Source organism: Mastigoproctus giganteus, chromosome 12 (genome assembly GCF_048544385.1).
Source record: "Mastigoproctus giganteus isolate SK-2022 chromosome 12, ASM4854438v1, whole genome shotgun sequence".
Taxonomy (NCBI): domain Eukaryota; kingdom Metazoa; phylum Arthropoda; class Arachnida; order Uropygi; family Thelyphonidae; genus Mastigoproctus; species Mastigoproctus giganteus.
In genome coordinates, this window is record NC_143586.1 from 148,615,023 (window position 1) to 148,636,138 (window position 21,116).

The window sequence follows — 21,116 nt, forward strand, 5'->3', positions numbered from 1 at the left end:
GTGACAATATTTAATAATATTGTAAATTTGGTTATATAAACTGATTTTTTTTTTACACTGTAAAGGTGATGGGAATAAAATGCAGAAATTTTTCTATGTGTTTTCTTCCTATAAATACGTGTTTTAAGTCTATGATTGGATTTGTAAATGGTAAGGATGCAAAAGTTGATACTTTGATTTCTTCTAAAGTGTATTTTAGCCTGTTGTGCATAGAATCAAATTTTTGTAGGAGACTGTCGATAGTGGTTTCCGAGAGTGGGGCTGACAAGCCCCACTCTTGGAAATCTAATCTTCCCATAGGGAGACCATATGTTTGTTTGTAGATATCACTGTCAAATCTAAAATATCTTGCTTTTGTAAGGAAACTGGTTAACTCTAGAATGCTATAGATGCTGAGAGATGTGCATTCCTTTTATATAAATTTGCCCGAAAATAATTTGTGTAGGGTCCCTAATGTGTAGTCAACGTCTACATTTACTACACGTTTACAGCTTTTCAATTAATATTTAATGTTAATTGAAAAGTTAAAATTTGGAAATTACAATTAATGTTAATATTTTACAGTTTGAACACTCTGTAATGTATATACTGGAGAAGAGAATACAATAGCTACAGTTCCTCTCTAAGAAGTAGTAGCTGTACTTTTGCCAATTTTGTAGTGTTAAATTAGTGGTTCTTTGGTAAACCCATTTTTAAAAATTTTATATTTATCTTGGAGGAAATAATCTTATCTGTGGTGTATCTAAAGCTGTATACACTTATGCATGGTATATCAAGGTTGAACTGTGAGTTAAAAACTGTAAAAATATTTCAGTGCCATATGTAAGTGATACTTACAAGTTGAGGCCAAGGGGATCCTGGCATGAAACGAGGTGGTGTTAGGAACATATTACGTGGCCTATGTTTCTGTGCAAAGGCAGAAATTGGCATCAACTCTGGCAGATCACTACTCTGTAAAATAACAAATTAAATAATATATACAAGAATACAATGTCAAATGTACACAATCTAAAGTAAAAAGCTTAACTGTAGTTATTCTTAACTTTTTGATATACATAAGCTCACCGAGAGTTATCAGTTATCAAAAGAAGAATGAGGAAGTTAATACAATTGAATACAGTAATTGCCTAATTTATAGAGAAGAATTTTTGAAACCCCCAAACAAGTTTTATGAACTTTTGCAAGAGTTCAGTAACTGCAAAGAATATTACATTTTGAAAGTAAAATGAACAGAATGAAGCACTTTCAATATTATATACACCTGTATATAATACTGAATATTGTGTATTTCACTATATTATAAATTCATGTAACAGTACAAGTACAATTTTGTATTATAAAATTAGTACTACAATTATATTTTCTCATTAATCATTTATTCAGTATTACTTAATGGTGTATGTATAATAATTTCAGTACAAGGTCAGAGGACAAGAGCCCCTGTGGTAAAGCACCCCACCTACAATACGATTTGGTTGTTTCTGTCTACCATGGAAAATACTTTTCCTGATTTTCCTGATTTATAAGGCAGCACATTATATAGGATGCCCATGGACCTGGAAAACTCAGGGAATTTGAAAATGATTAGTCTCAGAGAAAATTTAAATTATATATCTATTTTCAGTTATTGTATTGTAACAGTCATAGAAAGGGTCTTCTCAAGCTCTTGGTTACTTTTTGAACTATTGGAAAAGGCATTTTGGTTCCTTCAACTACTAGAAAAGTTAGTTGGCTAATGGAAAGGTAATGGTAGAATTTCAAAATCCATAACTGAGAATTTTACTGTATGCTGTTCAAGTATAATTTTGTTTGATTTATGGTAGGACCTTAGTAAGAAAAAAAAAAAAGAAATAAGGCTCATTTTTTAGTGTACTTTGAACTTGCAAAGAGCAAGGTACGCTGCCACTCCTGAATAACATTAAGCCTGACAAAGAATAGAGAACAAAATTAGACAATTTTTCAATTAAAAATGGTAGACTGGATTCCTTCTTTGTTCAAGTTCTTAAAATTTCTTTAGTGTACTATGACTCTGGTTTTAACTTTGTCCTGGTAATACGTGTGTGTGTGTGTTGAGAGTAGTTTCTGTAACAGATTCTGGTAGGAAACCTAAAGGAAGAATCCTTGGGATCTTTATGATTTAAAATGATAAAGGAACATGCAGCCAATATGAGGAAAGGATGAATAAAAATAGAAACAAGGTTATTAACAAGAATACTCAATAAAAAGCAGAATGGAAGCTCAAAGCTAATGAAATTCACTTCTTACAAGAACAGAAAGAAAAAGATGGAAGAAATTGAGAAACAATTTATTGTAATTTTGATAAATGGAAAAACCTAGAAAGATGACTGAATTAATGTATAATTAGAGAATGAGCATTTACCAATTTAGGAACTTGAAGTAGCTAGATATTTCAACCCCATAGCCTTATTTAACAATAGAGAAAGGGGGATGGATTATCAAAGGAAAAAGTGAGCAATTAAGACATATAAAAAAGAAATGGAATCAACAGTTAAAGGAATAATGCAGGATCATATTACAGGAACACAATTATATAGAAAGCATAGCATGGATATGTTAAGGGGAGATCTTGCCTGACTAATCTGATTAACTACTATGAATAGTCACAAAGGAGCTGGATGCAAAAAAAAAAAATAAATAATTAATAAATAATAAAAAAAATACTTTTGACAAATTTTTGACTGTCTTTTCTGAAAGTAACCCAGAAATTTCTCTCTTTCTCGATGAATGGGTGGATTAAAGTCTAAAGGATTAACAGTGTGGATAAAGAATTCAATAGAATGCTTTCTGCTTTTGCTTCATTTAATATATTGGAAATTTAATTTTGATAACCTGTAAAGTTACATTATGTGATATTTTGTAAATTTAATTCTTAGCTTTTTTAAAACTAATTCTGGTAAGTTACATTCTTTTTGGTATCTGCTTAGTTATTGTATTTTTTTTTTTTTTTTATTTAAACACTAATATTTTGTTAAGTTAATTCTAAAATATTTTATAAATTTAATTCTTACCATAACAATGACTGCTACAAAATCCACATTGAATGCTTCATCTGAGGATATTGTGACTTAGACAAAAATGAAGTAAGTGATGCGCCTGTATAAGTAACAAGTTCATCACAGTTGCAGCATGTATCAAATCATAATCATTGCCCAATTGATGATACTTTTCTTTGTTTCTGATGGGAAAGTTCTGGAAAAGGTAAGGACTGGTGCTGTTCCAGTCATGTTCAATGAGCTTTTTTTTTAATTAATTTATTTATTTATGAAAACCCCAAAGATATTAGAACCTACAGTACTTAATACTATGCATTGTTTGAAGGTTGAGATGAAAGAAGATACTGCTGACATTAGATTTAAATTTTTGCAGATTGTAATTTTCATCAAATATGTGTGAAGAGAAGTTGTTCCAAAAAACAGAAGATTAAGGAATAAATGAGGGAGAAGGAAAGTTGGTTCTGTTAGTTTGAAGTTAGACAGTAAAAGGATGCTGACTGGGTGAAGCATGTGTTTTGGACTAGTTTAGAAGATGGAATTATAGAAGCCAATTCAGAAGAACAATGCCCATGGAAGTATCTACAGAAAATGCTGCAACAGAAACAATGTCTAGGAGACAGACAGTGGAGACTTTGTAGGAGATGGATCATTAACCCCTTCCTGGAACATTTTTTTCCAGAAAATGTGCTGTAATGGATTTACTTTTTTATTTTACAGATTAAAAGAATGCATCATGCGAATACTTATTGTATAGTTTGTGTTTTTTATTAATTTTTTCGTAAAATACATGGGAGTAATTAACCCATTTGGGCTATCTCGAGTTATCTCGTGTACGCCAAAAAGTGTGCAAATTATACAGATTTTTTTAATAAATTAGTACTTGAGCTAAAAGAAAGGCACAGAAAAAGTCTTCCTTACTCATTATATAAATAAATTTTAAAAATCAAGTGGAACACACAAGCAGTAACCACCCGCCATAAGCAGTAATCGTGAACTAACTACATTCTGACGCACGGCCGCCACAAGTGGACAGGCGAGGTAAGCATCGCTTATGGGCGGCAGCCTCCGTAGCCGAGTGGTCAGGAGTGGGAGTGCAGTAGCATACGCTCTTTGAGTAGACCAGGGTTCAAGCCCCTGACTGCTGAATACGCTCAATCTGCCAACCCACACTGGACCAGCGTGGCAAATTATGGTCCATTTCCCTCAGCATGACTTGTTGAGGAGGCTTCCATCCTGCAGTGGGTTGATAATGGCTGCACTTTACCTTTTTACGGGCAGTAAGAGGGCACCGAAATATTTTTCGATATTGTTTTTGTGAATTATTTTTGTGGGTTCAGAATTCTGCATTTAGGACAGCAAATTATATTTTGCTTATCGGCGGTACAGAAATGTGCGCTACTGTTCTGACATTGCTGTACAATATAAGTAAAACGAAGGCCAGTCGTTTGCTGCCAGGGGTAATAAAATCCTGAGAAAACTTCGGATTTACCTGCCTAATGCAAAATTAGCCAGATAAATGCCAGAGAAAATATGTTTCAGTCCTAAATTTGGAGGTATTATTGTTTGCTTTAGGTATTATTGTATCCCGAGATATTTTGTGTAGTTCCAAATAACTTTTAAAACTAAAAACGAGATATCTCGGGATAATCCATGAAGTGGTTAACCTAACTGTCCTCCTTTGAATGGAGTCTAGAAGCTTGAGAGAGGTTATGGGGGCACTGCCACAGATGTGGGAACAATATTCCATGGTAGGGTAGATTTTAGATTTGTACAGTGTCACTAGCTGTTCAGAAGAAAAGAAATGCAGAGAGCTAGAGAAAACTGAGTTTTTCAGATGCGGAGGAAGCAATATTTGAGATATGCTTATGTCAAGAGAGATTAGAAATCAGGGTAATCCCTAATAGAGATATGTGATCTTGTCTAGAAGAGTGTCATTGAAAATAAACATAGGAGAATAAGAATCCTTTTTTGTGAGATATAGGATAGGACTGAATTTTAGAAGGATTGAAGTTATCTTTGCTCTTCTGGAAAACTGAATTACCCGAAAATCAGCATTTAAGGAATTGGTAGTGGAAATTCGAGAAGTGAAAGCTGATTGTGCAGGGCTTTCTCAAACTGAAAGGTGGGATGCAGTGTGTTATCATCAGAAAAACTCTGGATAGGAGTTCCAGTCAATGGAAGAAGGTCATTAATATACAAGAGGAAAAGATGGGAGAAAGAAATAAACCTTTCAGAACACCAGCATTAGTGGGGAAGTTAGAAAACAGGGAGCTGTCTGCCATCACCCACAATGAGTGGTCAGAGAGAAAACTGGATATCCAATTATATAAATAATTGGCAATTCATAAGATGGAAGCTTATTTAGAAGACCTTTATGCAAAACAAAATCATAAGCCTTTGTAATATCAAGAGCAACTGCTTGAGTTTCACCAAACTTTTCTATTGAATTTGTCCACAGATGGGTAACCTATCTGTGGACAAATTCAAATTCTATTTAAATTTTTAAATCATAGCCTTGACTTTCACACAAAAAAAAAAAAAAAAAAAAAAAACCCCTCTGTTCTCAGCAAAGACTCATATTACATTTAAAAATGTAATAATAATATTACAAAATGCAATAATGTTTTATCTGACAGATGATCTGAATTTGTTCTTTGATTTCACAAGACTGAAAACAAAAATTTTCCACAATGACAGACAAAACAATTTTAGTTATTTATTATATTTCAAAATTCCATTCACTTCAAATGAAAAGCCCACTTTGTACCTTCGCTATCAGCTATTATAGTAATGGCTGAAATATCATTCTTCTGAACTTCTCCCTGTTTGCAAATTACATGTGGTGTAATCATATAATGATTTACAAAATTAAACACTAGTTACCACATTTAAAAGAATTATTGCAAACAGCAACAGGTAATGCTGAAGAGGTACCAAATGCCACCTTCACTCAGGTGAAAATTAAAAATACAGAACAGATAAGCAGAGGCCTACACTCAACAAGGCAAAGTCTCTTGCTTAAAGAATGGCTAAACTGCTGCCAGAAATAAGCAAGGAATTCCTCAATTCCTCACTGTACCTAACTCAATGGTTGAATACAGACATCTTCTTGAGAAGTAAAACAGGAGAGTTTAGGGGGTACTACGGTGACCACTTCTTTAAGGACATATTGGCCCTGTGGAAATTCCCAAAACACTTGCATTTCTGGCATGGCCTTGTTAACAGAAAACCACGGATTCCCTATGTGAGCAATTGAAACAGAGCAGAAAACAGGTTAACGTGGAAATTTATATTTTGTCTTTTCAGTTTGACTTGTTTCCTAGTTATTGGGTTAATCATATTATAAGACCTATTTTCCATTGTGTTTGTCTCTTGGTCACTTGCATACGGCCTCTATGGTTCTTTTGCGATTAGCAAGGCATGATGGAAATGAGTGTTTTGGGAATTTCTACAGGGCTAGTGCTGCTTGAAGAGGTGATCAATGTGGTTCTAAACTTTCTTGTGTTTTTCTGCTTTAGTGGTGTCTGTTTTTGCTCATTGGGTTAGGTGCATGAGTGGGGGGGGGAGGTTTCCTTGCTTGTTTCTGGCAGCAGTTGCACCATTCCTTAAGAAGGAGACTCACCCAGGCAAGCACTGCCCTTGTGCTTGCCTGGGTGATTATAGGCCCCTGCTTTATTCTGTATTTTTAACTTTAATCAGTTAATTTATTTTATTCAGTAATTTGATTTTTTAATTTTTGCTTGATGAAGGTAGCAGTTGGCATCTCTTTAGAATCACCTGTTGCAGTTTGCACTAATTGCTTTTACGTAGTATATCAGTGTTTGATTTTATAAATCGTTATTCTTCCTAATGTTGAAGACTTCTTTCATTTTGAATGGGTGTCTGAAACATCATATATTTGAAGAAAACAATACTCACAGAAAATAAATCAACCCATGCATAAGCTGTGCATTTACAATTTCTTTTACAAGGGCAAATATTTAAAATTAACCTGTAACATTTTAGAAACAACTAGACAGGTGTACGAGGACACTGCTATTACCCAATACTGAAACAATACTGAAACAAAACAACACTTCATATTCAAGTGCTCACCACAGACTTGGCTCTAGGATAAAAATGGACAGAGTCACTTAAGGTAATGTGGTAACTTTGAAGCTCATATCAATGTCACTAAGGTAACTTTGAAGCTCATATCAATAAAGTTTACAGGTCTGTATTTGAAAAATATAACTTATGTATATTTGAAAAACATGTCAAAAACTTTACTGAAATCTGGAATAAAAGTAAACTTCTCATTAAAACCATAAAAGACATGATTTTCAAATATATTCCAGAGACGCTGAGGTTGGCAGAAAACTGCTGCCAAATTTGGCTTTAAAGTAGTGCAACATTTTTTTTTTTTTTTCAGACCACATAAAGAAGCATCTTGGATACATTATCCACATCACATACTGACCATTTCCTATAAACTATTCTCTTCTGGTTCACACTTGTTAGTTCAAAATTCTTTAACTTATTGATCACTGATCTTGCAGGAACTTTTCCAGTTTCAAGTTCTGTATTGATGAAGGGTGCATTTTCAAACACTGTGTCTGATAAAGAATTTAACAGAAAATAAACACTACAGAAGATCATATGATAAAATAACTGAACAATACAATATGGTCATAACTTTAAATTTTGTGTTACTTTCATTACTTATGTATACAGTGCATTATAACAGGTTGGGGAACTATGTGCAATTACAATTGCTGCATCTTTTTTGTTAGATGCTGTGTAAATTATATTTAAAAAGCAGAAAATTCACAGCCCAAGACCCACATATTCATTGAACTCACTCTTGAAAGTGTTAAGTTATAATAAGCAGATCAGAACATACCAAAACTTCATAATCTGGTATTGAATGAGTCCCTATGCCTGGTCTGTCAAAAGTTATTCTATATGTAGAATTTGATGTATCAACTGCATCAATTGATCCCATGAAAAGGCCATCTTGCGGTTTGCGAAGGCGAGCTAAAAGAAAAGATTCGTTATAAAATAGCCTATTCTAAGAAATAGTTAATTTACTTTAATAAATAAAAAATAGTTATTATAAACAAATATATAAAAAATAGTTATTATAAACAAATATATAAAATTTGTGGCATGCTGGTCCATAATTTGCTTATCTATATAATATTGGTGTAGATACATCATAGACAACTCTTAAAGAAAAACTACGATAGTAGTGTGAAAGGCATAATTTCATCTGTATCTCAATATTGTGCTCATCCTTCACAATGAGTTACCATGTATTGCACTACCTCGAATAAGTAACACTTCACTAATAGCGAAGACTATTGTTACTTATTCTTGGTGGGCACCACCACCACCCAGATGGCACCATTTCAAAGCTTGTTGGCTTTTCATCAGTGGGTAGGCATGTACCCTGGTATTGCAAACATGACAATACAGTTGTGAAAGTTAATCACACAATATGAGAGATTTCCAAAGGTTTGTGATAATATTTAAATAAACTAAATGCAACTAGGCATAATATTTTAAGAGTTTAAGATTCTATATTTATATAATATCAGTGTAGATACACTATAGACAACTCTTAAAGAAAAACTATGATAACAGTGTGAAAGGCATCATTTAATCTGTATCTCATATTGTGCTCATCCTTTCTTTGAGATTGTCTATGGTGTATCTACACCAATATTATATAGATATAGAATCTTAAACTCTTAAAATATTATGCCTAGTTGCATTTGGTTTATTTAAATAACTGCTTATTTACATTTTTCTTAAGTATCTGATGTTAACTTCCTGTCAAATGTTGAGTTGCTACAGAACGTTACAGAGCTGATACTCCTGAACAAATCAAATTCAAGGGGTTTATGATGTTTAACTACTGTGCTAATTGTGAAAAGCAGTTAAACACTTAACAGGTATGGAACAACAAAAATAAAAATATGAAGTCATCTTAATTTTCATCACCGTTCCAACCCAAGGTTGGGTCAGGTGAGTCAATGCCCTTCCATCTTTTTCTGTCTTCCCAGATCTTGTCTTCTATCATTCTTTCCCACTCAATTCCCTTTGTTTCCACATCTTCTCTAATCTGATCTCTCCACCTCGTTCCTCTTGTTCCCTTCTTGCCCATTTTCATCTCAAACATTCTTGGTAATCTATCCAAGTTCATTCTCTTCATGTATGCAGACCATTGCAAACATGAAGCAATCATCTTCTCCCTCAGACTTTCTATTCCCAAATTCATTCTTATATCAGTATTTCATATTTTATCTCTTCTAGTTTTAGCTAACATAGTCCTTAGCACCTTCATTTCCATTGCTTGGACTCTGCTAGAATCCTTTTTATTCAATCTCCACATCTCAGTAACACAGGTCAATAGGGACCAAATATGTTCTATTTATCAGCTTTTTACACTTAACTGGACTTCCCTAGCCCATAATAATAGGCTATTAACATTATAGAAGAAACTCTGACTAGATGTTATTCTCCTAGTTATTTCCATATCTAAGCTGCCATCCTTTGTTAATAAACTCCTTAGGTACTTAAAATTATCTACCACTTCCAACATTTCCTTCTCCAATTTCAGACCTTTTACATTCACCTCTCCCTCTCTATCCATCATCATTTCTTTGCTTTTCTGGCCACTTATCTTTAAATTATACTCACTAACTACTCTTTTCCAATGTATTAGTTTCTCTTGAAGTCTTTCCTCGTTTGCCCAAAGGACAACATCATCTCCAAACACCAGCTGTTCCACCTTTTCTATCATCCACCACTACAAGGATATCATCCATTACAATAATAAAAAGTAGTGGTGACAATCCACTACCCTGTCGAAGTCTATTGGACACTGAAAACAAATCTGAATCCAAAAATTTTGTCCTCACACAACTTTCACACTTTAAATATATATTTTTAATCATCACTACCTACTCCCTATCTACTACCATTTTCTCCAAACTTTCCCACACTTTTTCTCTTTGCACACTATCATCCTCAAGGTCTAAGAATACCAGAAAAAGGCTCTCGGTAAACTCCCAGTGTCTTTCTAGCAATTCTTTTAATGCAAATATCAAGTTAATTATTGACTTTCCTCTTCTAAATCTATACTGTTCTTCCCTCATTTTCTCTTCTATTTTATTCTTCAGTCTTTTCTCAAGAATTTTCTCAGATTTTAGCACAGTGGCATAACAGGGTGATTCCCCTATAGGTGTTGCTGTTGTTTTGGTTTTTAGGAGCATTAGCAACTAAGGCCATATTGCTCCGGGATATGCGGTGGTCATTCCCTGGCCTTTCCGCATCTTCCGTATTTGGTGGTGACGGGCTCGAACCCCGGTCTAATCAAGAAGCATGTGATATGCACTACTGCTCCTTCCCACCTGGCTACTGAGGCGCTATAGGTGTTGCATTCTCTTCTGGACCCTTTCTTAAAAATTGGTATAATGATTCCTCTTGTCCAATCATTTGGTATTCTTTTCTCTTTCCAAACTAGGCTGACAATATCATAAGCCGTTTTAGTTCAATATTGCCTGCTGCCCAGTAACTTCTACTGGTAACTCATCTACTCCAGGTGATTTTCCATTCATCTTTTACTTCAAGACCAACTTTTCCCACTGTGGATTTTTCCTCTGTGGATTCTGCTCTTCTTATACCATCTTCCTTCCCATTGGCCTTAGCATTAAGCAGGGTTGAAAAAAATAGTTCTGCCACTGTTTCCTGATTTCCTTCTTGAGAAGGAAAAACTATTAAGTATGCCAAGAAAATATAACCAACTCCAGAATTTTGTGCTTTTTTGAATGGAAGGGGGGATTCTAACCCAAAATGAAACATTTTTCATGTCATTACACTTACTAATCTTCCTAAAAGTTCAGAAAAGTGGATTAATTATTTCTATTTTATTTTCAGCATCCCTTGAGTTCTTATTTGCTAATGCAGCTTCTTCCACTTGCAGTCATTGTTGCCATATAATAGGTTGAAAGACACCATTTAACACAGAGATTTAATTCGTTTGTGAAATCTGTTTGATTAGAACTTAGAAAAGTATATATAATTCTGGGACTGACTTCATTCTGCTTCTTTCAGCAGTAAATAAATGACTTGATTCATTTAAATTAGCTAGGACACTAAAGTTCTAAAGAGAAATTATGAAGATACATGGTGTTATTTTTAATCAATTATGCAATTTTTGAGTCTAGGAAAAATAAACTAAATGAGGTCTAGTTACAATAAGTTACAATAAATGCTGCACTGGTTTATTAATTAAAGAAATTAAAAGAATTTGGATAGAACACTTGTGTGTATATATAACATACGTACGTTATATATATGCTATATGTTATATATACACAAACATTGGCCAAAAAAATACAAATCATTATTCATTATTGAACTGGCCCACCTTTATTACTATTAATTATTAACATCAGTTTATTAACCACTAGACACCATGGGTCATCCCGGGAGGGACAGCTGTGCCAGAAGGGTGTGTAATATACAGACTAAGGTGGGAGAACATATGTACAAGGGTACATGCATGCTCAACCCTGGAAATATACAGAATTCAACTTACAAATGCATAAAAACAAAGTTTGTAAAAATATACAGATAGGTAAAAGTTAAAGGAAGATAAATGCAGCAGTCAGTAATGTCCAGGAGCAGGTGATCATCAAAAATTAATTAGCTGGTAACAATTCTTAAGGATTTCCTTTCTATAAAGCTTTTCCTCACAGAATTTATCTGGGTGGATGCCTAATTTGTTAAAGATCTGATGACAACTGGCCAGAAACACATCCCTCAGGGAATCAATATTTGTCAGTGTAGGCAGCAGAGAGAGCCAGGGTGTTTTCCTCTTGCCTTCTTTAGACCAGAGACTAATGGTGATATTGAAGGAGCATCAATCCGCCCAGTTAAAAGCTGTGCAAACACGACAGCATTTCTTGTCGTGATGAGATGTCTCCAGGGAGTGGTGCCCAGATTAGCTTGAAGGATAGATTTGGAGATAGTAAGAGGGTAACCCACCATCCAGTTCATCCATCTGAACAGCCAGTATTCCAAACTGAGGTACTTGTTTAGGTAGGAGTGGATGACCAAATCTCAGAGACATAGAGAGGAATAGGGGAAATACATCTCAGTATGTATTTAGCAAGCATCGCTGGCTGATGCACACCCATGAACTCCTGACGCACTACCCAAAGAGCCATGTACGTCGGCGCCTCCGTAGCCAGGTGGGAAGGAGCAGCAGTGCGTAGCATACACTTCTTGATTAGACTGGGGTTCGAGCCCATCACCACCAAATACAGAGGATGCGGAAAGGTCAGGGAATGACCACCGCATATTCCCGGAGCAATATGGCCTTAGTTGCTAATGCTCCTAAAAACCAAATAACAAACAAACAAGCCATGTATGTCTTCTGTTTCATCCTGACAAAGTGAAGCTGAAAGGTCATCTCAACATCCCAGGTGAGGCCTAGGTCGGTGTGGGAGGTCACCTTTTGTACTTGTTCCCCACTAACAAAGATCTGGATATCTTTTTTTTTAACTCTCTTTTTGGTTATCAGTAGTTGAGCTGATTTGGCAGGGTACAGATGTAGCCCATTTGAGGCTAGATAATTTTCCAAGCTCATTATCTGCCTAGAAGCATGTCAGTTAATATCACGAGTCTGATGAGAATGATCCAAACTCATGTAGAACTTCAGATCATCAGTATATGAAAAAAAGTTAGAATTTTGTGCTAGGAAAGGCTCCAAAATTGCTGCAAACAGGATAGCTGAAAGCACACTCCCATGTGTGACGCCTCTTGTGACCGATAGTTACCTGGTAGTTGCTGTGGGTAACCGTCAGATGTCTAGGAAGTAATACTGGCTTCACTGAAGTAAGGTATCTGGCATACCAAAGTAGTGTTTCAGTATGGTAAAAAGAGCTGGAAGGCATGTTCTGTCATATGCAGATTTAATGTCTAGGAAAATTATGTCAATCTGGGATTGCTGTTGAGGGCCTGTTGAATTCTGAAGAGTATATCAAGGAGATTGGTAGTTGTCGATCTCTTAAGCAAAATGGTATTAGTATTAGTATTAGTAACGGCCGTATGGTGCAAGAAAGCCTATGGCTTATGCTGCACCAGCCAAAAAAAAAAAAAATCCGAACAAAACAATGATAAAAACAAAAATTAAATAAATAAATAATAATAATTAATAAATAAATAAAAATAATAAAATGAAATAAAAAATAAATAAAAAGGAAATTAATCCTATCATCCTATGCGCTTCCCTTACCCGAAAGTACTATCCAGATGACCTTTGAATTTCCCCAAACTGTCGGCCTCTACCACCCATGAAGGCAACTTATTCCAATAATTTATAACTCGCTGGCTAAAATAAAACTTCCTGCAGTCCAATCTAAACATTTCCCCCCGTAACTTGAATTTATGTCCCCTAGTTCTAGCATCATTTATAATCTTGAAAATTTTGTCCTCATTCATTTTACTGATGCCTCTCAGAGCCTTAAACACCTCAATCAAATCTCCTCTAAGGTGTCTAGTTTCCAAACTCTGCAACCCACATATTCGAAGTCTTTCTTCATAAGGACGCCCTTTTGCCGATCTCACCAGGCGAGTTACCCTTCTTTGCACCCTTTCAAGAAGCTCGATGTCTTTCTTTAGGTGCGGTCTCCATACTTGAACACAGTATTCCAAGTGTGGTCTAACATAAGCCTTATATAATGGGATTATCACGTCCCTATCTCTACTTGCAAAAGTTCGATAGATCATCGATAGGACACCATGGGCCTTCCTTGCAACCTGTTTACAATGCTCAGAGAATTTCATGTCTGACCGTATCGTAACACCCAAGTCCCTTTCCTCCAGTACTGGGTTTAGTTGAACTCCACCAAGTGAATAAGTTATTTTGGGATTACTGTTTCCCAGGTGTAATACCTTACACTTTGTTGGATTAAAGCACAGCTGCCATTTTTCTGACCATTCTTGAAGTCTATCTAGGTCTCTCTGAAGAAGCTCAGCTTGACAGTGATCATTAACTACTCTACCAATTTTAACATCATCTGCAAATTTAGACATCACGCCCTCTATCCCTTCATCAATGTCGTTTATGAAAATTAAAAACAACAGTGGTCCTAATACTGATCCTTGGGGAACCCCACTTCTTACATCAACCCAATCTGAGGAATAGCCATTTATCACAACCCTCTGCCTCCTGCCCTGAAGCCATCCTTCTATCCATCTAAGGATTTTCCCAGTGATTCCAACCTGTTCCAGCTTATAAAGCAACCGCTCATGTGGGACTGAGTCAAAAGCTTTGCTGAAATCTAAATAAACAATGTCGAAATTATTCCCTAAATCCAGCTCGTGAGTGACCCTTTCGAAATAGCGAACCAGATTTGTTAAACATGATTTTCCCTTTACAAAACCATGCTGAGTATCCTTGAGAATTTCAATTCGATCCAAATGATCCTGAATTCCACCCTTGATCATTGCCTCCATGATTTTCCCTACTACCGAAGTCAGACTGACAGGTCGATAATTTCCCACTTCACTTTTAGAGCCACCCTTATGTATGGGAGATACATTTGCACTTTCAATCCAAGGGAATCTCCCCAGAGTCTAGTGAATGCTTGCATAACCAGCCTCAGTGGTTCAATGCACTCGCTTGCCGCCTCTCTCAAGATTATAGGGTATATTCCATCAACTCCAGGAGCCTTACTGGTCTGTAGGCTTGAAAGTTTTTTCATTAAATAATCTTGCGAAATTTCAATATCATTAATTACATATTTTTTAACTTCGCTCCCACAATTTCCCATTGCCACAAAAGGCTTTTCATTTGTAAATATCGATGCAAAATAACTGTTGAGTTCATCTGCAATGGCAGCTGGTGTATTTATTACTATCCCCTTTCCCTTACTTAAAGGTCCGATCTGGTTTGTCCTGCTCTTCTTGGCATTTATATATGTGAAGAATTCTTTATCCCCCCTCTTTGCTCTGTTTGCTAGTGATTTCTCATAAACTGCCTTTGCCTGTCGAACCTTTTCTGTGGCTCTATTACACATCACCTTGTAGCTGTTATAGGCTTCAGTACTTTTTATTGCTCTGTAACTTTTCCATGCCACCTTTTTCTGCTCAAGTAATCTGGCAACTTCACTATTCATCCAACTTGGAACCCTTCTCATGGAGTATTTTTTTAATGGTATATACACATTCAAGGCATCTGTGATTAATGTTTTAAAAGCGTACCACAGTTCAATTGTATTCATTCTCTGCGCGATATCTACCCAGTTAATAGAGGCCATGTAGTACCTTAAGGCATCGTAATTTCCTTTTCTGAAATTAAAACCCATTCCTTTGCCTTTTACTTCTGCTACCTCTCTCGTCATCATCCACCGTAGAACTTCATGATCACTTCCTGCTACTGGTTCCTCTACTGTCAGCCCTGTTATGTCATCTGATTCATGTGTGATGATGAGGTCTAGGATATTCTTTTCTCTAGTACTTTCCCTGACATGTTGATACAAATAACAGTCATCTAGTTGATTTAAAAATTTTGTTCCCCATGTCGAGTTTCCTTCCCATTTACTCCAATCAATTAGAGGCAAATTGAAATCACCCATAATAAGACATTAACGCTTACTTGCCCATTCCATTTGCATGTAGAGGCTTTTGTCATAGTCTTCACAATCACCTGGTCTATAGATTACTCCTACTCGCATTGTACATTTGTTTCCAACTATCTCACACCATACAGACTCTATACTAGCATGTGAAATGTCTGAATCCGAGAAAGCTATCGTTGATGAAAGCTATCAGGCTGCTTCTGATAAGAAGCATTACCCCACCACCCCTTCTATCTACTCTATCCTTCCTAAATACATTATACAAGCCGTACTGAAACTCATCATCCCCAATTTCCGGGTGGCACCACGTCTCTGTAAGCCCTATTATGTCCGCGTTACTTGTTTTAACCAGCAGTTCGAATTCGCTCATTTTATTGACGACACTTCTAACGTTACTGTATAAACAATTAAGATTTACTGTTCTTGTATATTTAACAACCCTAACACAACCCTTGAAGTTTTTTAGGCTCTCTTCCCTGATATTAGCTACCCGCTCACGTGAAACGTCTTTGGCCCCAGAACATCTAGATAATACGTCCAGTTGGGGTAATAGATAAGAACTCTTAAGGTATGTGCAAGAGTTACATTGACCAATATTATCAGATAAACGCGTGTCAGTATTACCCACATCCCCCCCTAACTAGCAGTTTCCTTGAGCCTTTAAGGTATCCTCAATAATACTGGCAAAAACGATTGCACCACCTTTGTTTAAGTGTATCCCGTCTCTACAAAACAAATTCCTTCTACCTACAAGTGTGGGCCATGCTGATAGAAATTTACCCCCTAAAGCCTTGCAGATTCCTTCAAGTCTTGAGTTAATCCACAAGGCTCTTAACATATAATCCCTCCTATCGTGTCTGGGCAGAATTGCAGACACATAGACATTATGGCCTAGCTCGCGACATTTTCTCAGCATGGTCCTGTATTTTTCCAATAAATCGTCAGATCGTGTACGTTTAATATTATTTGTTCCCACATGAATAATGATATTTTCTTTACCCCCTTTAAAATCTGACAGTCTGTTGGTGACATCATCAATAGTTGCTCCCGGCAGACATACCCTGGTTCTGCTCCACCTATCTTTATTACAAAAAATATTCCCCGTTTCCCTGACAATGGAGTCTCCTAATAAAACAATGTCCTTTTTAACCAGGGGAATCTGGGATTGCTGTTGAGGGCCTGTTGAATTCTGAAGAGTATATCAAGGAGATTGGTAGTTGTCGATCTCTTAAGCAAAATGGTATGTAGGTACTCGGGCCTGTGCCCAAAGCAGTGCTGGGCAATTTCTGGCTGAATTACTTTTTCAAAAATTTTGAATAAGGAACAACCAATGGAGATGGTTCGCAGGTCTTTTGGATATTTAGGTTTTCTCATCTTTGGAATAGGCTTGACAAGATAAGATCTCCAAATTGAAGGAACAATTCCAGATTGCAAAATTTTCCTGAAGATGCGAAGGAGAAGGTCAACTACATACGTGCTGCATATTTTTAGAATAAAAAGTGGGAAACCATCTGGACCTATAATAGCTTTGTTGGGCAATTTGTTAATGACATCAATTAGGGTTTCTCTAGATGTTTCAATGTCATTCATCTGCACTCTAGGCAACCAGTCCTGGGAAAGAGAGGACTCAGGATCAGAAAAATCTGCCTGCAAGAAGCAGCAGTGCGTAGCACACGCTTCTTGATTAGACCGGGGTTCGAGCCCGTCACCACCAAATACGGAGGATGCGGAAAGGTCAGGGAATGACCACCGCATATCCCCGGAGCAATATGGCCTTAGTTGCTAATGCTCCTAAAAACCAAATAAACAAACAGCCCATTCCTGGATTAGTCTTTTCTCGATGGTAAGATGATGAGTATGATGCGAAAGGATCCTTCTACCCGTCTTCCACCTATCCAGAACAACTTGGTTTAGGACTTGCCTTTTCATTCTCAAGAAACATGCTCTTTCTTTTTTAAAGGTGCAAAGGTCAGAGGGAAGTTGAGATTTCTGCCATTTCCGGTAGGCCTTCTGCTTCCTGATGAAAGCCAGCTTAGTTTCCTTATTAAAACACCAGTTTGCCATGTTATAAATTCTGCAATTTTGGCTGCACCACGGAGGGCAATTAACTTTTAATTGTTCAGAGAAGCCCATAATGGCATCCTCTGATGACTCAAAATAGAGACACCTCCAATCAAACCCATTCAAGCACTGTAGAATGATGTCTGGCTTCAGATATTTAATAGAGAAGGCAACTTTAGGCAAATTGGTGGAGCATTTGTCAGGAAACTCAGGGGGAATTGCACTGTACAGAGAGTTGGCGTGCAACTGGCAAGTGATCTGATTGAAATTGGAAGTTGCCAGGAAGGAGTTTGATGTCTGGCAAGTTATGGTGATAAGGTCTACTAGCACTTGACTTCCTCTACTTGCCTGCATCAATAACTGTGTAAGGTCCAAAGCTGGAAGAGTGGCCTCAAGGCCCACAAGAGAATCCTTATGCCTAGACAGCAGCAAATTGAAAGCACCCACAAGAACAGGCGTTTTAGGCACTAAATTTGTTGCTAACCAGGTGAGCAGCTCAGATCTGGTGTCTTCATTGTGATCGCCAAGGGGGGGGATGTAAACCAGGCAGCATTGTAGTTAGTGAAGGGGCTTTTCAGAGTAGCACAGACTGCCTCAAAGTTGTTCGACTGGCTCACTCGTGTCCTAATTGGCTGAAAGCAGTCCATATAGAGATATAGGGGATTTCAACACTTCCACCCTGCCTGTTTGTCTGCTGTTCCTATGATTCCCAATGTGCTCGTAGCAAGTGTTAAAGGGGTGAGATCAAGCTGTCTTTCCATCATTAACCATGTTTCTGTAAGGCAGATGATATCAAACTCATGAAGAAAAAGTAGGGTCTGGATGGAATGAAGCTTATTTTTTAGGCTACAAACATTCTGCATGAATCAAAGAAGCTTTCCTTCGTGTGAACCTGATAGCAAGTGAACCTTTTGTTGCTATGCTTGAATATCCTGAATAGGTTCGTTGTAGGCAATCATTCTATTCCTCTCTTGGAATGGCTTTATCAGGGTGCCTACAGGCCAGCAACTTGTATCCAAGATGACTTTGCATTCACTGGGCAGGAAATGATAAAGGACGAGTAGGTCGGATATTTCATTTTGATTGTCTTTGCATCTATGTTGATCCCGTGTTCTTGTCAAAGAGTGCCCTGATACTTTCCGCATGTATTGTTCGTCCCCATCTAGAAACAAATTTTCTCTTGGGTCTGGACAGCTGATATATTATAAATCTCCTCGACAGAGGGGCTGAAGCAGGTTCGTGTGGGGCAGATGCATTTGACCTCTGGAAGGGGATTCCATTCCAGTGAGATTTCACTGTCAACATGTCTTGGGCGGAGGCCATTTGGGGGTTATGGCTGGGATATTGAGCATGGGAATCCAAATACTCAGGAAGACACAAGGTATCCTGAGTGAGAGCTGAGGCCTGTACAGAACCTGGCCACTCAGCTTCTCCTGACATCTTCTGCAAGGTTGGTATAAATTGGATTCACCAGGAGTTGTGCACTTATTCTGGATAAAGGGATTGTCCGCATCCACGGGCAGGCCACATTCATGGGGGCATTGGGATGTGGACCCAATGGATTGAACTTCAAGGCTGGAGCTAGGATCTGTTGAGTCGCCGTCAACACGAAGAGGTTAACTCTGTAAATTATTTGTATCTGTTGCACCTTGCAGAAAACTCGCAGTTTGGGCTGAAGGCTGAGGGAGGGCCTCCTCTGCTTTCCGAAAGTGCACCTGAGATTCACAATGGTCCCTGACTGACGCTTGACTAGAGGAACGACAGCATTCACTAACAAAGATTTTCAGATCTCTGAGTTGATCATTCAGCACAAGCACTTGATCCAGAATTTCTGTATTTTCGACTCTGAGATTTGTATTCTCAGCATTGAGGCAGGTAAGGGAATCCATTATTGGGGACAGGATCTCTTCAAAGATAATCTTGAATCGCTCAGGGAATGTACTGGGTGTAGATGCTTTGTCACTTAATGCACTTTTAATTGTCAAAAAATCTAGGAGGATATCAATCTGTGAGCCCGTCACAGACAGCAAGAGTGGGATCAAACTCCCCATCTGAATAAAGCAACCTCTTTCCCAAAGCTTAAGCTTGAATCTGCAGATGTCTTCGACACAGGTGGTGATGCCATACTACCGCCATTTGAACCATATATCTCATGCAGCCCAGAGGACTTGGATGAAGTTTCTTCTGCAAGGTAGCAGGTCTATTTTCTTCTCCATGTTTGTTCAATCTTTAAACTTTAGGTGGCTGGTGATTACAACAGAAGATTGTAAGATATGAAAAGCAAAGGATTGCTGGGCATCTAGTTTAACACCTACAATCGGCACAGGACTTTTGCTGAATGCTTGTTTTATCCTTCATTGTATCCAGCTGAATTGGAAGCACAGAAACTAAGTTGAAAAAGGTGGCAAAAGGTATACTGAGAAAGGCAGTAATCAGATAAGTGAAAAGTGGGAAAAACAGTTGATGTTATAAGCCAGATTAGCTGCTTGAAGCGTAGGCTAAATTCCGGAAATGCAAAATTCACTAAGTCTTGCAAGAATTGCCAGGTTATCTGCGTCCTCTTGATAAGGATGTCCAGCCAAAAGGCGGACAAATAATTGAGCACTTGATTGCAAGGCAAAAGCAGACAAACTAAACAGTTTGGTTGCCTAGATCCTTCTTACTTGCTGTCGACATGCTGTCTCACAAGCTGTGTGGGTGCGAAAGTAGGTCAGAGTTGACCTACTTTCACCCCACACAGCTCCTGATGATGGGCACACTCTCAATGCAGTGGGAACTAGCATTAGTATTAGTAGAGGCATATGATGCAAGAAAGCAAGCTTATGCAGCATCAGCCAAAAAAAAAAAAACTACTTCCATTTCATCATTCGTTCATTCGAAATACCTGTCCAGCTGAGCCTTAAATTTATTTAGGCTATCAATCTCCACAACAAGGGATGCAAGTCTGTTCCACCAACCAACTACCCGCTGGCTAAAGGCAAATTTCTGTACATCTATCCTACATCTGTCTTTCCTCAATCTGCATTTATGCCCTCTCAGGTGTTTATTCTGAGCTAGAGGAAGAATCCGATTAGCACTAGGCATGCTCAAGCCATTCAAGGCTTTACACACCTCAGTCAGATCACCTCGCCAGTGCCTAGTCTCCAGACACTGTAATTTGCAAAACTTAAGCCTTTCTTTGTAGGAGCAACCCTTTGTTCCGTTCACTAATCTTGTTGCCCTTCTCTGTACTCGTTCCAGCAGCTCTACATCCTTCTTGAAATGAGGCCTCCAGACCTGTATACAGTACTCAAGATGTGGCCTGACCATTGCCTTATACAAGGGAATAATCACCTCCTTATCCCTGCTAGAAAAATTCCTGTATATCATTGACAAGACACCATGAGCTACTCTTGCTGCCCATCTG

The 21,116-nt window shown here is 37.4% G+C and overlaps 1 protein-coding gene across 1 annotated transcript in view; it reads right to left on the reverse strand.

Moving 5' to 3' along the window:
* The window catches only part of LOC150077502 (protein lin-9 homolog), a 191,490-nt gene that overhangs the window by 82,337 nt on the left and 88,037 nt on the right, over positions 1 to 21,116 (reverse strand). Inside the window, exons 8-9 of the mRNA XM_090385923.1 lie at positions 7,897 to 8,030; positions 838 to 951 (exon numbers count right to left, since the gene is read on the reverse strand). Of these exons, the coding sequence (XP_090242049.1) occupies positions 838 to 951; positions 7,897 to 8,030 (248 nt within the window). The remainder of the gene's footprint in view (positions 1 to 837; positions 952 to 7,896; positions 8,031 to 21,116) is intronic.